General features: G+C 41.1%; 1 protein-coding gene across 3 annotated transcripts in view; it reads left to right on the forward strand.

The window, feature by feature from the left end:
* The window catches only part of ST6GALNAC3 (ST6 N-acetylgalactosaminide alpha-2,6-sialyltransferase 3), a 528,670-nt gene that overhangs the window by 165,432 nt on the left and 343,239 nt on the right, over nucleotides 1-19,999 (forward strand). For 2 of the 3 annotated variants that reach the window (XM_082686593.1, XM_082686595.1), the window contains exon 2: nucleotides 3,797-3,838. The exons of the other annotated variant lie outside the window; for it this stretch is intronic. In XM_082686593.1, coding sequence (XP_082542719.1) covers nucleotides 3,797-3,838 — 42 coding nt within the window. The remainder of the gene's footprint in view (nucleotides 1-3,796; nucleotides 3,839-19,999) is intronic. 3 annotated transcript variants of the gene reach the window in all.

Genomic DNA, 19,999 nt, shown 5'->3' on the forward strand with positions numbered 1-19,999 from the left:
ACAGCTCTAGATTCCTCTCTGTTCTCTGATCACATCATGGTCTTCTGCACATCCACACCATTGGCCACCTTCTTTCCTCTGCCTAGAGTGTCTCTTTCTTCTCTGCTTGGTGAACTCTTACTCACTCTTTAAGTTTGCAGACCCACATTGAATTCTACAAAATCACCCCTGAGACCCACAGGACTTTGCATAGGCCTTTGATATGGTTCTTATCATACTTCTGTGATTGTTCATAAGTTTCTCTCCTGCCAGTCTCTCACTCTTTGTCCCTCCAGTGCATCCTCCAATCCCTTTCTCCCTCTTTCAGTCTCTCTCTGTGCACAAACGACACGTACACACCTGTCAAGTGCTAGATAAGCAGCGACTGCCTTACCTCAGAACCCAGCAAAGTGCCTCACTCAGAAAAGATGTTAGATAAAATGAATGAATTTGCTGCCCCAGATTTGATTAAAAAACTACAGGCAAACCTGTCCAAATTTCAATTAGTCCATAGTGTGGTTTAAATGCTTTTCATGTGCTAATTGTTTGATTGGATGGTGGGGAGAGTTACACCAGGGCAACAAAACCCAGAAAAACCAAATGGGGGGTGGAACTTAATGATGCTAAATTGGCCATGGAGGGCCAGGAGCCAAGCCTGGAGTGGCTCATCTGGTTCTATACAGGGAACAGTTGCTTCTGTAGTTACTGCACATAGGCCCGTGGAGATGGCTCATGGGATGGGTGACAGCACTGAGTTTAGTTACATGGACACTGGCTTTAGAGGCAGAAGGGATTTGGATTCAAGCTTGTCAGTCTCATTGGAGGTCATCTCCCTAACTTCTCTAAACCTCAGTAGCTACCACTGAGGTAGGAAACAAACATTCCCCTCAAGGGTTCTGTAGGAATGATGAGGATAGTGTGTGTGTGCTGGAAGCCAAATCCTTCCACATGGCTGTCACATGGGAGCTATTTCATGTGCATGTTTAAAGGGATATGTATGCACGGTCTAATCTGGAAACAAATAGAGGTGATATTTCTAACACTCTGACCCAGCTCCCTTGAGTATGGTCCCTTTTCTTAATGTCTTGGACTGGGGACCAGATCCTTATTCCTGAATGCTACTGATGCTCAGAGAGATGTGCAGTTCAAGTCAGTGAACTGAAATTGTGTGAAGCGAAATTATTCCTAAAATTTATATCCTTGGGGATATTTAAATAGCAATGTCCAAGGCTGTAAACACAGCTGAGAAATGCTGTTATTGCATTTAAGAATCTCTTTTCTGTAATATTAAGACATTGTGATTTAATTGGTAAGCTGCTCTGTGATAGCATTCAATTTAAATGAGGTTTGTAGAGGGGAGGATCATAAGGCAATCTTCCATGGATCAAAGATTGCTGATGAAGTCTCCCTTATTGCCATGTGTCAGAAATTAAATCACTGTCTACTGTCATGAACTGATCGATCAGCTTCTCTTTTTGATGGTAGTATACCAGTGGGAGGAGGTGGAGAAAATGAGGATATAAAATAGAATTTTACCACTCCTGCCCTGTGCAGCCTCTTTCCGGTATCAGGAGTGCTCTGGCTCCCAGTACTGGAATATTCCCAGTCAGTATTTTCATATGAAACACATGCACGTAGACTCACTCCAAGACTGGAAATCTGAGGAAATGTAATACAGAGAAAAGTATAATTAATGTCTTAAAAAAAGTCCCAGGAGCCTTGGGTTCTACGGTTAGGATTATTTCCACCTTAAACTTTCTTCTGCATTGTTGTCCATCGGTAAATTGGTAACAAACAACATGCCCTATTCTCTTTCTGAAGAAGGAAGTATAAAGGAGTATTTGCTGAGTTCCTTAAAGTTCTGGGCAAAAATACTGTCATTGATGTCTCTTGTTTTACACGAAGACGGAGGAGCTCATTTAAGATGTGAGGCCTTTCACTATTAAAGCTTCATGTGAACCTGAACAGACACAGAATCAAAGCTTTTTTGAGACCATGACAGAAAGAGATTGATTAAGTCAACACATCAGGTCCTGAAAAGGTTGTGAAGCGTCTGACTTAGTATATTGCATGACACGGCTGGGCTGCATCTCAGATTTGGTCAAATTAAAGAATTCTTTTACTATTTCTTATTTAAGATGGGCTTAATTGGAGCATAGCCTCCCACGGAAAATTACTGATGCAATTACATGAACCGGATCACCATGGTGACATGCAACTCTGGGCTTGGCTGAAAACACGGAAAGGCAAGCAGACCAGGCGTCATTTACTCTTTTAGCACAGGAGGCCCCTCTCTTTGCAGAGCATTCTGACTTTCTTAGTTGCCAGTATGTTAGCAGACGGCATGGGCTGTTGGGGTACAATCTGTTCCCCATACACTGATGCATCTTCCCCGGGGAATTCTGTGGAAGGATGGCATGTGCCGCACATACCTTGGGATCCTTGAAAGTTTTCTCAGTGGCCAATCAGCATTTAAAGGGAAAAGGTGGTAAATGAGGTAGAAGACTTCTGTGAATGAAGTAATGGTCTGGAAGGGGCGAAGGTTGGATTCTCATTCCGTTCATTTTCTCTGTGACCTTGGCAAATGACTTTATTTCTGTGCTTTTGCAGATGGAAGGAATCATGCAGATGGTCATACGAAACCTTGAAACCATGAAACGCTGTAGAGTTCTAAATATATATGTCTAGGATGTGATTTTCCTCTGTTCTCAGGACAGTTACTATTTCTGGCTGTAAGTGGATCAGAGGAGAATAGTAGTCTAATGCTCTTAGAAGAAAACGAGTGTTAAGCTGGATATTGGTGTGCTTAGCTGCAATTAAGGAAGCTGCTGCAGAATTCGTGACTGATACCCCTGTATCAGGATGGCAGAGCTGTCTTATGCCGAGTTTTTGATTCTTCTCCCCTGTTCGGTGTGTTGGAAGTCTTTTTTGTGATAGGAGAAAATGACAATTATCCTCCTCTTGTGTTGGTTTCCATTTTTGGTAAACAGTGAGCAGAGTTTACACAGGATACAATTTCAAAGGCTTGTTTTTGTGACAAATCATACCCTCCTGACAATGGCAACACGGTAAGGTGGGGGATTGTAGTTGGCTTTTATTTTACCAGGTTCAACCATCTGCAAAGGCTAAACTCAGTGACTAAATTCAGTGTTACATAGACATTGGGAATCTAGTTATTGTCACAATCTGCCTGGGTATTTCTAGTCTTAAACCCATCCTGGGTTTTACATTAAGCTCTTTGGCCCTGTGTGTTGACGACATCCCTGTGTCGTTTTATCACCCTTCTCCTCCCTTGTACCCCCCTGGGTTATTTGGCTTGGGAGGAATACAAACTATTTTTAATGCAGGGTTAGCTTGAACTAAATTACTGCTAAGTGATAAATTTTGTAGGAAAAGCAGTGCACACACTGAGGCCATCTGTATGCAGATTTTGAATTATCTGCTCTTTTGTTTTATCTATTCTATAGCACTTTTCCATTGGTGCAAATAAGAAAGAGTCAATTGAACTTCCTGTCTGGAGAGATAAACCGAGATTGGGAATGAAATCTTGCAGAGGTTGCAAACTGGCCCTGGAAGGCTGAGTTCGGCCCTTGTATATATTCGATTTGGTTGTTGCAAATTTAAATTCAACCGTATTTAAATGGCTTTCCAGTGTGGTTTGCTACAGTCCCCATTGCTCCCTGCCTGTTTCACCGCTTTATTGCCTCCTGCTCCCTGAATGAACATGAATTTTCAACCTCTGGTTGAAAGACTTGTTCCTACTAAGAAGCTGTGCGTTTTTATGCTAAGGACTTGATCTTTTTCTCTTATATCCCAGGAAAGGAGAGCTACACCAGAACAACAGTTGAAAACCGAAAAGGTAGAGAGGGAAGAAGGACAAAGACAAATGGTAATAGTAGGGAGAGGGAAAATGGGGCAGTGCTGTTCAATGGGTGTGATGTTTCAGTTAGGCAAGATGATTAAATTCATGATTAAGTTCTGCTGCACAACGTTGTGCCTGTAGTTAACAATAGCATATTGTACGCCTGACACATTGTTGAGAGGCTAGATCTCATGTTAAGTGATCTTACTAAAATATTTTAAAAAAGCAAAAGATAACATATAAAAGTCAGGAAAATAATGATATAAGGAAATACAATAGAAATCAAATACATTTACTTCTATGAGAATTTCTATAAAGGAAAAGGAAAAATAAAGTATAATGATACAGGGCAAAGAGAATTAATGAATTAAAGAAAAACTCTTAATTGTAAAACACACACACACACACACACACAGTACAATTAGGATATGCTATAAAGGGTTCCCAAGTCTAACATATTTAACTAAGTCAGGAAAAAATATAGGTACTTGTAATATCAAACTTGGCAAAATTGAATCCAGTGTTTTAAAGGTAAAAATTAAGGTACTTTAAAATAGTTTAAAACTGTACTTCTACTTTGTGTACATTTGACTTGTTCTAACAAGAATTAAATTACCTTTGTAATTTAAAAAAGCAGAAAAAAAGGTAATGGTCTTCCCTCCCTCTTTCTGATTCTATTTCTTTGGAATAGCCATTGTGAACTGATTGCAAATCCATTCACTTTTTAAAATTGTAGTAATTTTTGAGGGTAATCTTCATGTAGGAACAGTCCAACTATTTGTAATATTCTTTAATCATAACAAAAGAACACTAAAACTCAGGCAGCAAGAGACCCTCATTATAAGTGCAAAGAATAGCAATGGGAAGAAGGGAACATTCCCGAGCAGGTTGCTTCACAACAGGATAGGTGTAAGTTAAAGTGGTAGTAGCATCAGTGGCATCCCAGTGCTTCCATGAGTTTAAATTGTGTTGATGCCCCCCCAAAAGTAAGTCAATAAAAAATTAATTTGGAGGATCCATGTGGGTACATTAGCGTTTTTGTTTTTGTTTTGTTTTGTCTTAATAAAATTTAAATGTATCTCCTCTTCTGGTATTTCTTATGGGTTCACAGGATGGCTGCAGATATCCCCAGTGGGAGTAAGTAATTGGGAGTACCTCGTGAAGTTCTGAAAACATAAAATTACTTGGGATTTTTTTTTTTAATCTGTAGGAGACTTGAGGAAACAAGCAGTGTGTAAGATATAAACAGGACACACTGAACAGTGATTTCACAGGAGTGGGGGAAAAAAAACCCCAGTCACAAAAAGTTAGAATCAGAGTAATCTGAGGCATTCACAATACTTTGAATATCCTGTCCGTATTCAGGGCTAGTGATTATATTTCTAAAGAAACTTACAAAACCAGATGTCTGGTTGGCAATTCATTCTGACGAATCTCCAAATGTTAAGCAATGAGAAAAATCTGACAGTTGTCAAAAGCAGCTAGTTATTATGAGGGAGACGGAATTTTTTTCACTGTTGCAAGTATAGAACTGTTACAGGGAAGCATTGCATCGTGATGTCATGTTTATAAAGAAGGTTTCAGAGCATATGGTGAAGCCCCCAATTTTTAAAAGTGACAGTTAATTTTCCTGGATGTTGGAAGGTGTTTTAATACCTCTATTACACGTATATGGTTTTATTATCACCCATCAAAATGTCTTGATATTTCTTAATTTAAAAAAATTGATTTTATGAGAATTACATTGTCAAGAATTTACATTGCCAAGAATGACATTGCCAAGAATGACAGTGATATGGCTTGTAATAGCGGTTCTGAAGTCTGTGTGCATCAGAATAATTTGGAGAAACTTGTTAAATACATAGTTGCTTGGGTCCCTCCCCACTTCTAGAGATTCTGATTTAGGAAGTCTGGGGTGGAGTTCAGGCCTCTGTATTTTCAACAAGGGCCATTCTGAGCCAAAGTCAGGTCTGGAAAGCATTGGTTTGGGTAGCCCCTGATTTAGCTCAAAGAATTTTCTAGTGCCCTTTCTTTAGTTGTGCTCTTCACCACTAGTAGGTCCTTGTACCGCCACGCACACTCCAGGAAATGTCTCCTTTATTTGCTCTGTCCTTGCCCCTCTTGAGTCTCTGCTTCTGTTCTGTCCCTGTCTTTTTGGCCTAGATGCACTGTTTACCAACAGAAGCTGGGAGCTTCTAAAATGGACTGAGATTGTCAGTTGATATAAACTGAGAAAAAATGACAGGCTATTCTGCTGAATGATATTGGGAAGAAAGGGTGTGATAGAAGCCAGATGATATTATTTTATTCTCCGTCCAGTATCTTTGCACTTCTGAGTGCTTTTCCTGCCATTCAATTGAATCTTATGCAGAATCACACCCCATAAAGCAGATGGATGTGGAGCGGCTCTGGCTGGCAGCCCTGCCCATTTGGCCTACCTCTGACTCAGACACTGTGCGTAGGCCCCTCTCATGAACCTGAAAACTGCTGTGACCTTTAATCTTAAGTGTCCCATCTATAAGCAATATGCACATTGTGGTGGCTTTTTCATGTTTAAATTGTCTCATGTAACTGATATGTTCTCAAAGCAGAATTGGTCTTTAATTAAAATGATTCACGTGTCATCTAAAGTGTTTTTCATCATAAACCTATCACCAGTTTTTATAGTGAAATTCAATTGTAAAGTAAGATGAGGTGTTAAGTTTCATTTTTGGGGAGAAGAAGATATTCATTCGATATTTATTAAGCACTTTCTAGATATGATATGATTCAGTTTTAAAAGTAGAGTGTGCCCCCTTATAAAATCGCATCATCTGTGAATTAGAATGCCAGATAGTCTCATCAAATATTGCTTCTTCAGAACTTCCTTAGCTTTTTTAAGAACTGGGTACCTTTAACATGGATGGGTTTAATATTCAGATGATAATTTCAGAGCCATCAGGGTTTCATTGCTGGGGAAGGAAGTCAATTTTATTGTCAATTGAAGGCTCCCCTGGGAGGGAGCAATAGTGGTGGAAGTAATACAGTCTAGAGTGTGGACTCTTCAGCAGGTTGCAGTTTGCTTAAAAAATAAATTATCTCTGATTAATGCAATTTCTTTTGAGCACCTGCTCAATGTAAGGTATTGTGGGAGGGCTGGGTGTGCGTGGCATTGTGGCTTCAGCCCGAAAGGAACTTGTAGTCTAGTTGGAAATCAATGGAAATCACAATGAGCTCAAACAAAAGGGTCAGAGCCTACCTACTACAGTATGTATAATACGATTGAAGAAGTAGAAATCACCAGGTTACCTAGCAGACCTAAAAAAACCAGCAAGGTTGTTTTGGACATATTTGCAGACCCTCGAAATTTACTCCCTCCAAAATTTTCTAGTGAATGGAGGAACATCAGAGAACTCTAAACTCAATCAAATGTGAGAGGAGTATCTTGTTTCTATGAGAAGATTTTATATTCTCCCTGCCTTTTCAATCCTGTTTTCGTATCTTAGATGCTATAAGCAAAGCCTCATTCAGGAACGTAAAAGACGGATTGCATGTTCTGAAAGAGTATAGAATTATGATGCTCAGCTGAAATGGCCGTGATTTCTTTTAGGAGATGGAAAAATTAAATATGTAGGTGGGAAGCATTAGAGTGAAATGCTCTAGGTTACCATTTGCTTACAAAAAAACCAGAAGCCGCCGCAGCAGTCGACACTTCTAATGGTAGATGAAATTGAATGCTCCATACAGCAGGGGACGGAGGACTTCCTGGGGTTGTAAGAGGAAAGTGGTGAAGAGCTCTTTGTGGCAAGAGCGTGGGCTCCGAAGAGAGACCGCATGGGTCTAAATCCTCGCTCACTGCTACCCGGGAATGGGGACTTCACCTCTTCCTGCTTCATATAGTACCTATCACAGGCATTGTTGGGCAAAGTGCTCGGCATGGTGCTCCTCAGCTGGTCAGTGGTCAATCAGTGCTAGCTATTTTCACCACCACTGGCACCCTTCTCTAGTAAAACTTAAGCCTAACTGTCTTGGATAAGCCCATACTAGAATACCAAAGGCCCCTTTAAACAGTTTAAAGGAGACCTGTGCTCCCATCAGTTGCATGGAGGAGATTGCAGGTATGGGTGCGGTGACCTGTATGGTTTTGACTGTATCTCTGTTAGTATCTACATATTGGTGCTGAGGACACACATTCCGCAGCTGAATTTCATTCAGTTTGGGCAGTAGCATTTTCATTGTTGAGAAGCTTGTATTTATTTGCTCTGGATAACAAAGCAGCTAGGGTTGTCCAAAAATATAGGAATCTCCCAAATTAAAAGTATTCTCCTTTATTCGTATATGGTTGCTTTGGAACTTGCAGTGACCTTCCTGAGAATGAACAGAGCCTGATCCACCTGTCCTCCTTTTTCACTCTTGCTCTCATTTTGCTTTTCTCTTCCTTTCTCCGGCTGAAACACAGAATAACTGGGCTGTGTTCATTGAGCTAATTATCTCACCTGCTTCAGGGCCTTTGAACCCAAAGACCTGTGGGTGATCTGTGATCATGGCAAGTAGGAAGCTTTGGGGACCATAGCTCACATCTGAAATAGTCCCGGTTTGAAAATGTGGGAGGAAAGCCCAGCAACTAGAGAGTACCATGTGGCTGCCTAATCAGAAAATGTTGAAATGGAAAGATGTTGGAATAGAAAATCAAATGTCATTTATTCATAGGCCTACGCTTTCACAAGTACCTTCCTGGAAGCCTAAGCACATTCTTTGTGGTGGTGGCCTTTTAAATATCAATCTGCAGGATTTCTGTTTTTAGCAAAGGCTGATCTCTAAGGCAATTAGAAAATAGTTAAAGTAATAATAATTACTTAGTGAACACTTGCTATGTGCCAGATACTGTGCTCAACACTTTCTTTGCATGCAGTCATTTAGTCAGGACATCTCCCTGAGGTAGGATCTTACCATCCTTTTGTAATTGAGGCAACTGGGGTTTAGAGATAAGTAACTTGTCCAAGGTCACATGTAGTAAGTTGCAGAGAATAGGATATGATCCTGGATCTGTCTGACTGCAAACCTTGTGCTCTTAGCCACTTTTCTATGCTTTTTCATGTATGTTTCATGGAGTAAAGTTTATACTGAAAAGATAGTTTACCTTGCTGTTAAATCAGACATAGCCTAGAGAAAATTAGATATAGACTCAGATTAAATTCAGATTCAATGCATCAGTGTCCCTTATTCCCTCATTTTTTCACTTAACAATCTTACTTTTTTTGGCAGGGGGAGAGACTCTTCTTTTTTTTGAAACTTAACAATATACCAGGGACACCTGACACGACCAATACATTTGTGTTTGTCTTTTAATGGTTGCATAACATGGTTTGGATACATCATGATTTATTCTATCATTCTTTTGTTGGATTGGATACACTGTAGCTTATTAAGTTGGTTTTTTTTTTTTATTGATCGTCATTCATGTTTTCCGTGGTTGTGGGCTTCCTCCCCCCCCTCAGTTAGGTACATTTTTCATTTGAAATTTGCTGTTCTCTGCATTGCAAAATGCTCTGTGATAACAATTGGGTAGTGGTGATGTTTGGACAGTCAAGAGACGGCTCAGTGATGAGCCCGTAAGTGGTAGAGTCGGTCAGACATTGGTCCAAGTCTTGACCTTACCACCCACCTGCTGTGTGACCTGGCATAAGCCATCCAACCTTTCTATCTCAATTGCTTCCTGTGAAAAATGGAAAAAATAGAGTTGCTTTCAAGGAATAACCCAGAGAACTAACAGAATAACTGTGTGCAGTGGGCTTAGCACAGAGCTGGGCATGGAACAGAGGCTCTACAACATCAGCAACCCTATTGGCGGGACCCAGCAAAAACATCCTCTGATTAGAACTAGGACATGAGTCTCTCTGAGGCCAGGACCGTGTCATTTATCTTTGGGGCTGGTTTGTAATAGAAACTCAATAAATATTTGTCGATCAAAGAGGTTTGAAAATGTACTACTGTTCTGGGCAATATTTGCCTGTTCTTTCCTATATCTTTATTCTAACAAATTTCTGGATGATATTCAAGAGTGTCTGGGATGGAGAAACTCTAGGGGCTTAAATAATTTTGCCAAAGAGATGTTTTTCACATGGAAAGAAGATTGGGTGAAATTTATAGAGATCTTGCCTCATAATTTTCATTTGCCCAAACCATGTGTTTATGACTTCAGTGTCTGGGCTCACAAGCATGAAGCCATATTGCTGTTATAATGATGAGATGATGATAGAGAACATTTACTGAGTACTTATTTATATGCCAGAAAAATGTGCCCAGCATGCTGTACCAACTATCCCCTAATCATCATAGCAATCCCATGAGGAACATACCCTCATTATCCCTCTCTTATATTTGGGGAAACTGGGACTCTTTGATATACCAAATTTATTTGTGTTGCTGGGACCAGGACTCTAATCCAGCTCTGCCCATGCTAATTTCATGCCATGGTGTTATAATTATGTATTATTGGGCGCAATTTTTATGGAAATTTATAATTATAAAGATATGGGGACCTTTACTATAAGACTTATAAGAGTGGGGGGCCTGGGTAGCTTAGTGGGTTAAAGCCTCTGCCTTCAGCTCAGGTCATGATCCCAGGAGTCCTGGGATGGAACCCCATATCGGGCTCTCTGCCCAGCAGGGAGCCTGCTTCCTCCTCTCTCTCTCTCTCTCTGTCTGCCTGCCTCTCTGTCTAGTTGTGATCTCTGTCAAATAAATAAATAAAATCTTTAAAAAAATGACTTATAAGAGTTAAGGAGGCATACACAGAAGGCAAAAAGAAGAGAGTATAGCTCAAAACTACTCATTAGTTTTGGTGCGCCTGGGTGGCTCAGTTGGTTAAGCAACTGCCTTTGGCTCAGGTCATGGTCCTGGAGTACTGGGATCGAGTCCTGCATCAGACTCCCCGCTCCATGGGGAGTCTGCTTCTCCCTCTGACCTTCTCCCCTCTCATGCTCTCTCTCACTGTCTCTCTCAAATAAATAAATAAAAATCTTTAAAAAAAAAAACTACTTTAGTTTTAATCCTTCTTCTTTATGTTGATATTTGGATAATTTAATTCAGTATATGATGAAAAAGAATATTTAAGATTTGGCTCTGGCTACTTTGTTTAGACCAAAGTTGAGGTGGTAAAGGCTAGAATCAAGGAAAACAGCTGTTGTAGTCTTTAGGCATGAGGTCAGGAAATCTGGGATGGGAGGGGTGGCCATGGTAATAGAGACAAATCAGCAAATGTGATAACCAGTGTGGCAGAACATAGAATGGGTAGTAGTTAGACCTTTCTCCAGGAGTAGATTGTGGAGAGTAGGGAACATGGCCCATCATCATTCAGAATGTCATCTTTCCCTGGAGATTGAAAAGATAACCTCAAACATTCCCCAGTTCCCTTTCCAAAGCTTTAGGGAACATTCACAGGTGGTAGTTCCCAACCTCTGGGAGTGATATCTCCCATTTATGTTGTCCTAGCTGGGGAAGCTCTTTCTTATTTGAGTCTTAACTGGGTCCATGGTTATGTGGTGATCCAAAGACCATATCTATGAGGAGATGGCCGGAGAGTACCTCAGACAGGGATTCTCAGGAACAGTATCTTAGCTGAGTCATCATATTTCAGTTCTGATCTTTAGTTCTGTGAGTATTTTCAGGTGATCCAGTTCAGCCTCTGCCTCAGGAAAACTAAACCAGAAGAACAATATAGAGGTTATGGTTCTAACTCTTTGCCTTGGGTAACCTATTTCATCTACCTCAGCTTCAGTTTCCCCAGATTAGCATGGGATTTTCCTTGTAAGATACAATGCTGATTAAATGTGTGTAAAGCACTTGAGTAGGTGCTGGGACCATAGCAAGTAATCAATAAATATTATAAGCTGATATTATCATGATTGATCTATAGATCAGAATTAACTTCTCTGTATCCTTTTTGTAGGGATGTCAAATCTCAAGTCCCTATATCAAGGGCTCTCTGTGCTCCCCTTGTCCCCTCTTCCCTCTCCCTCCCACCCCCATTCTCTTAATGAAGTTACTGGGAAACTGAACTGTTCATCAAAGGTAGCTTAGTGAGCATGGAATCAATAATCATAGGAGGTTATTTAGACACCTAATCCTGAAGCTCTAGGAAAGTGACAAAATAGCCATGCCTCACAATGGTAGTTACCTTTCTGGTAACAGAAACCATTTAGTCCCTCAGCTCCAGCATCTCATTCCCTTAGAGACTGCTGGGTCTCCTCTCACCCACCTGCATAAGCCAAAGTCACACATTTTGCCCCTCTGAACACCATGTTTCTCTAATGCTCATCTCTGGCAGTTGACATATTCTTTCTCTTAATGTATTAGAATCACTCATTAAGCCAAAGTTAGCATTGCCTTTCCCGTGGCCTGGGAAGTGCTCTTTTTCTATCTTTATCTTTTGTTCCCAAGTGGTATACCATTGCAATACAATTGTTACTTTGTACAGCATACAAAAACCTTGGACCTGGAAGGAGCCAGAAAGATTTCCTCTGTCCCTCATTTTACAGATGAGGAAACTTACTTAAGTAATAGTCTGAATTCTAATACGACAAGCAAAGGATGTGTCAGGAGGGAGCTGAGCTTGCTCTAGGCAGCTGTAACAGCATAATAGTAGTAACTTCAATTTTTCTTCATACTGTGCTGAATTCATTTGTTACAATGAACCTATCTATCTCTATATATTATAGTCATCAAATTATCTTCAGTAACTAGGTAGGTGTTATTAGTTTAAACCTTTAAGATCCATGAAAATACTTTGGATCACCAAGCACGTGTGCCATATGCACTTAAGGACATTCTTCGCTGAATGGTAATTGTAGTAACTGCTGCCCTACTCTTGTAATATCTTCTATAAAAATAATAATTTGTGCTTCAAATATCTCTTTCTGTGAGTTGCTCAAAGTACTTTGCAGGAATCACTTACTTAAATCCATCCTTCACGATGGTATATGGAATAGCTTAGAATGGAGTGGCTCAGTAGGAGGTGAGGAGAGGCGCCAGGAGTTCTGAGAAGCCAAATCTAAAGCTGGTCTTGTTCAGATATGATCCTATTCATGCAATTAGAACATCAACTTACGTGTTCAAAGCTATTTCATAGTTATTGAATTAATAGATCTTCATTAAACTCTTCTGAAATAATAATGGGAGATATTGTGACATTAAAACAAGATGGAGATGTCTTTTTCAGCTTTAAAAACACCAAACTGATTATTGATGAAACTATACCTCGTGACTATTGGCTATAACTTCAGTGCTTTTCCTACTATATTGTATTACCTAGAGATGTGTTTTCCTTGATAACATAGTGATACTTTTAAGGAGTGACCTTTATCCTGGATTACAAAAGATAAATTATCTGTTCCTATCTATGCCTTATATGAAGCCTGGTAGCTCTTTCAGGAACATCAAGAAAGCATTTACAGCATCCAAAATCTAAAACTCGGTGCCATTTTGCTCCAGGAATAATTATACAAGTGATATTTGACTTTGACAACAGCTTTGAAGAAAAAAAATCATTTTAGCTAGGGTAAACAATTAAAATTTGATATGGCAGCTTTCAGTGAATCGTGGGGTTTTTTGCACAGTTCAAGATTTTGAGACCACTTGTGACTACATGGGCCTTCCAGGGTTATCAGTGGGCAAGTCATGGTGGTTATGCTGGGTTGTGATATTGATACAATGTCATGCTCTGAGCATGTTATAACATAATAAGCCAGCATTGCTAATCATTTTACATCAAGACTATTAAATTCAGTTGTAACATTTCATTTTAGTGCCCAAACATTTTATTGTCCATCCACGTTGCTATTTTCCATCCTCCCTATGTTCTTTCTGCCCCTACTGCTCTTCACAGTGAAAGGCTGTGAAAATGTAAATACCCACAAATGGAACTGTATTTCTCTCCGTTCTATATTACAAGGCATATATTTTTATCAAAATTAAAGGAAAATAAGACTGAAAATAACATCCAGAGCATTCTATTTATCATTGGTTCTGTGACTGGCATTCATTGAAATTTGAAATAATTTTAGCGTGTAGGGTTGGAGTTTTGGATTTAGGCAAACCTGGGGCGGGTCCTGGCTCAGCTACTTACTGGTTGCATGACTTGTTCAACTCAGTTTTCTTTTCTATAAAATAAGGAGGATAATACTTGCCTCATAAAATAATTACAAGGACTAAATAAAGTATGTATTAAATCTCAAACTTGGGCCTACTATAGAGTGTTTTTTAATAAATATAAATCTTAGTGTTTCTCAAATTATTATATATAAAATTATAACTAGCAGTGCTTATGAAAGCTTGATTCTTGTGTTTTCTCCCTTCCCCTGCCAAGGATTTTGATGCAGTGGACTTGATTAGGGACCAGGAATCTGGAGTTTCACAGGTAGATGGTCTGAGGATCATATTTAGAAAAATCACGCTTGAGGTTCTAGGCAAATGGCCTATATAATGAGTTCTTCCAACTTTTCTGGGCTATGGTCAACTTCCCTCAATTTTTCAGAAAAAGAAATTATGACTTTCAGGGGTCACGTCACCACCTGCAAATAGCGAGTAATGGAAAATTGGATGAAGTAGAATTCATTTATTCATTCACCATGTGTTATCAGGCACCTTCAATACAGCAAGAACCTCTCCTTGCTGCAGGGACTACAATGGCAGACAAAGTAGGCATGGAGGCAGAGCACTAGGTCACCACTTCTCTCTCCGAAGAGCCTGGAGCTCTATTTCCCAGGACATTTCTTCCTCAGTATCAAGATGACTCTATCACGTAGGTCTATAGATCCTTCCAGGTCCCCGCTGCCAGGATTCTTGCCTTTGCTCCAGAAAAGATGTTGGGTCTTGGAGGAAGTTGTCTCAGAGGAAGTAGAGCCTGAAGTTTCTGCTTTGTTGGGACCAGACCCTAAATTCCTGGCTAAGATCAAATTTACTGTTATCAGATGTGGAGCACAGTCTCCTGGATCACAGAGGTGGCCTCCCACCTATAAAGACAAGGCACTCTGATGCCTAGAGGAGGAGAGTTGATTGCTCGTAGGGCCTTGTCTAACCACTAGCTAGTCGAGGTTTTCATATCCAATTCTCATTTCCCTGCTCTGTCTAGATATTAGTCACCCATCTGAACTTCCTGCTGCCATTCTCCCTGTGAGCATTCCAGCCACTACCTCTGTTCCCTTCCGTCCCACTGTGGGCAGAAACAATCTGGAATGTTGAGAAAATCTGACCTCTCCAGCCATGTGTTAGATTCTGTGGCCATTTATTATCTTAGGCTCAGCTGCTCTGTAAGATCAGTCACAAATGGCCCAGGGAAGCAATGTCTTTGGGTTATATTCCATGGAGAGCCATGCTCAAGTCTCTATGAAGGGCAACATGGTGAATGGTGAGAGAACTGGGCTGACAGCCAGCAATGGAAGCCAAAGCCCTTCTGTACCAGCCAGCTCCCCAACCTTGGCCAAGGACCACATCTTTCTAGAGAATTCCAGATCTCCTTCCAGCCCAGAATGCCTGTGGGGCTACGCAGCTGCACCCCAGCAGTCTCTAAGTCAAGGGTGGATGATGGTCTGGTGAGTCCAAAGAAAAGACCAGAGACAGCAACCGAAAGAGGTTTATTGGGGGAACTTACATACAGGGAATCTAGGAGCAGCTGAGTGGACAAAACATCTGCTACTGGGATCTATGTGCAGCAAGCTTTTACGTGTGGCAATTTAGCCTAACAATGGTCTGTAGCCTCTCCCCTCCTTACACGGCCCAGTTCCAAGGAGACCAAGACATGTCATCCTGGCATTCTTCAAAGGACATGTTCTGTATTGGCCATTCCTGGAGCCCCTGACCTTGAACACTGAACCGCACATTCTTCTACATGATCTATTTGATGAGAGTATGGAGGGAGGACAGTACCTATACATTCTCATGATAGTAACTAACAGGGGCATTCAGGGTATGCTGCACAAACTAGCTATCCCGTGCATACCAGATGGGGGCAGCAGCAGAAAAGCATCTGTGTTAAGATCTCTTTCCTGTATCCTGACCTCTTTGACTTAGGTCCCTGCCCCCTTTATCCCCAGTTACCTTCTTCAGATTATGGATCCTCAAGGCCTGACACTTAGTCATGCACCTTGCTTGATGGACCTGTGGAACTATCCATCTTCTCTTTCCAGGTCATAGTGACCTCTCTGGACTTGGTCCCTCGTCTTCAGTTAGGATCTTGCTAAGTCACCTGCTCTGTTCCCTGCCTTCTCACCCTGTCGGAGCTCTGTCCTGCTGCTGTTCAATGTCGGAAGAGGCAGAACTGCATTCCTCACCATATCTTCCTCTCTCTGCCCTCTTTCCTTCTCTACCAGAGAAGAGCAGCTACATTCCTCTTACTGTACTTTTACCACTTTCCTTCAGGGCTCAACTGAAAATAAGATCAAGTTTCTGAAAGGAAAATATGTCTGTACCAAGGCTGAGTATGAATCTGATCTGCATGATTCTCAGATTAAAAAAACCACACATATTTTCTGAAGTAGACTGTTACCTTAATTGTCACCCCTGTAAAACTGCTATGGTCAGAGCCCCAAGAAATGGCTTTGTTCTGACTATGTGTGATATGCAAATGAAATGAATTCATGGCAACGGAGACCACTGGTTAGTACTTGGATGGGAGACCCTGGCTTTAAAATCAACTCTTTGTGAATCGAAAGCAGCCAATATTCTGTAAATCCTCCCTAGATAGAGTTTCTTACAGAAATACTGGCAGTCTCTGTAATGACGCTGACTGCTTTGATATGAGGATGTAGTCGATATCTCATGAAAAAAGATTTCAACTTTCTACCTTCTGCAGTAGAGAGAGGAGAGGAAGAAGTATACAGTGTTCTTGTGTCCATCTGACTCAGCCACCAGAATGCTTTATAATTTTTTAATTGATTTGTCTGGAGGGTCCATTCCCTGGAGAGCTCACAGATCTTCATTTCTGTAGGGAAGAAAACTGTATAGTCCTGTCCCCACAATGGTTTGAAATTCCATTATTGATGTGATAAGCCCTTTGTTCCTCATTTTGATACAGATAAGATATTGAACTGAAGAAAATGCACAAAATATATCTTTGTCCACTAATAAACCGAGAAGTGGTAGTGGTGCTGTTTGTTAATTCAAAATTTGTTTTGCTTTGCCAGATGGATTTGTTGCTCATTTCACTCAGGCCACAGAAAGCTCTACGTCAGTGACACACAGAAATGGAGGTGGGATTTTCAAGGAGTGGCCAGTATTTGTCTTGATGGTGCTTACTGCAGATTTAAGAGAGAGAGAAAGCAAAAGGCATACACAGCACTGGGGGTCCAGGGCCAAGAAGGACAGTGACTGTTGCTCTGAGTGGGGCCCAAGGCAGCCAGCCCTTCCCTGCAGCTCCACACCCAACAAGTCAAGTTATACGCAAGTAATCGTGATTTGAAGAGAAAAAGAAATTGGGTCCCCAGTCTCCAAGCTGAGGTACTTATGCACTAAACTCTAAGAGGCATTTCATTTTTAACTACCTTTGCGTTTCCCGTAGTTTGACAACAACCCAAATCAAGAAAACACTTCAGGAAGAAAAGTAGAGCTGTTGGAAATTAAGGACAGTGTCTAACATTCAAATGAATCCAACCTTCTCTCCTCTTGTCTTGATGGCTATTGTTTTTCTTTATTCAGCTCAAGGTGGTGTGCCCATCTTTCCAGGCCCAACTGAGGGCTCCTTTTTCATACCCTTGTGCCTCAAGGGGCCACCCAGGTTACTCTGTCACCAAAACCACACATATTTGGGCACTTGATGGTGCTGTGTAGTGCTGTCTCGTGTTTAATTGCTTCATGGGATTTACTGGTATCGTTAAAGAAAGAGTGTATTTCCCTAAAAGGGGGAAATTTGACTTTGTTTGGGTCTCAGGCTGTAAGCTGTGGTCAGCTGTGGAGAAGTTGGGAATGAAATTCTCAGCCCATTTCCCACTAAGGATAGGCCTCTGTGGTGGACACTGTGGGTCATGACCCCATTCCTGGCTTTATTGCCTTGTTGCTTTTCCTCCCTCCGCTTTCTTCCTGTTGCCTGTCTCTTCTAAGCCTCTTTCAATCCTTGTAGGGATTAGGCAGTATAAATAACCTTCTATATGTGAAGCCAAGGGTCATCAACACAGAAGCTTCTAGCCTCCAGTCAGGTAATGAAATGACTCAGCCCAGGGAAGAGGGCATGACCTGTCTTTGCACACCTCCAGGCACTGGTGGCCACACTAGAATGAGAGCCTGTGGTTGCCAAATTTTTAGATTTTTTTTTTTTTTTTTAAGACAAGTCAAATCTGGTCTTAAGTAAATCCCATAATTTTTAAACATAGTCAGCAAGTGTGTGTGTGTGTGTGTGTGTGTACACACGTATGTATATTCCCTCATACCTCCTCATCCCCACCCTCACCCCCAAATATTTGGTTGCCATACACAGCCTGTGCACCACTGGTTTGCACTGTCTGCTTTAAAGTTTTATTTGGTAGCTGCCCAGTTATAATGGGATTGACTATCCTACCGTGGCTCTCTTAGTATAAGGCTATGCATATTTGGTCACTTGCCAAGTGCTGTTTGCTGATCAGCAAAAGTGGTTGAGGGATTCGGAAAGGAACAGGAAGCCGAAAAACTAGTTGCTTAGTTCTGTATAGATCTGGGTGGTGTCATATCCACTATGAATACACTGTTCAAAATCCAGGACCTTACTAATGAGCTCTGTCTTCTCTCCCAGATTAATTGCTTCAGAGCCTTGTGATTTAGTGGGGAATCTAAATGTATGTGTGCCTGAAACCCAGGAAGGCCCAGTTCTTTTCTTTTGTCCTTATAAAGGCATCAAGTCGAAAGTCAGAGCCCTGCTCCCAATGTCAGACTGACTCTGAGGTTTTATCTCCAGATGAGGGATTCAGGAACATTTACATTGGTGCTCCCCAAATGCTGGTTCCTGAGAAAAATTTCTCTGACCTACATCTCATGCTGTGAGAGAAAAACAAGTATTTCATCAAGTTGAAATTATTAAACTTATTTTGTAATGATGTACCTAGTGTTTCCTGGGCGTTTGTCAGAATATTCAGCAGAAGAGGTCTTTTTAGAAAGAGTCCATTTGCTTGATGAAATAAAAAGTAGGCAGCCTTATAATGGTTCCTCCCATCTTTATTTCTAGATTTTATCAGGCTGGTCTGCCAAGTCCCAAGTCTGTGAGGAGACTTGAGCCACACCCTCGGTTGATGAAAGGTGCAGGATGGGAATGACAGAGATCCCCAGGGGCTGGAGGAGGAGGAGGGATATTGGTCACCTTTGCAAGAGGCTCATGTCCTCATTCAGCCCATACTTGAAAGAGATTTATCCAAAAGCTGTTGCAAGCAGCTCAGGGTTTGGGGTTTTTTTTGGGGGGTGGGGGAGCAGGGGTAGTTTGAGAAGTGGATTTGACCTTTTCTAGTCTTTGAAAGAGGATGTATTACTCTTGAGAAACAAAAGATCTTACTGTCAGCATGCCTGGAATTTAGCAAACAGACCTGGAGATGGCCCCGAGGGATGATGGGCTCAAAGAACATGGATGATATCATGGAACTTTGACCTATTTCATATGAGCATTGCGGAGCCTGCTTTTTGGAACCGGCTGCCTTGTTTGTTTTATAAATTAATCCTCCTATCGATTCCTTCCTTGATGGCTGTGGAAAAGAAGTCTCCCTCCTGTTTGAACTCCTGCCTTTGTAGGCTACTGCTAATAAAGGACCAGCCTGCTTATCACATGAAAGCCTCCCTAACCCTCATTGATTTGGCTAGTGACTTGCTTGCCGAGAATTTTCCGGGTTGGGGTTGCCGAGTAGGTGTAAAGTGCTTTGCTGTAACAGTAAAGTTTAGAAGACAGAAAAGGAGCTCCATTTTGAAATGACACTTAACTGACGTTACTTCTTGCAATCAGAAGAACTTAAATCTAGGAAATAGAGAAATTTTTCTTGGCGTCCTAATTATTCACAATTATTTACCGCGTACCCCCTGTGTGCTTTCCTCTATTTCAGGCCTGGGGCTATAACAACCACTAAACAAAGCAGATACAAATGCCTGTCTTCTGTGCTATTACACTCTAGTTGGACAAGCCAAACCCACAGTATAGAAGTATATTACATAGTATGTGAGAAGGGGATGCTTCTG

This window comes from Mustela nivalis (genome assembly GCF_964662115.1).
Source record: "Mustela nivalis genome assembly, chromosome: 10".
Lineage (NCBI taxonomy): Eukaryota > Metazoa > Chordata > Mammalia > Carnivora > Mustelidae > Mustela > Mustela nivalis.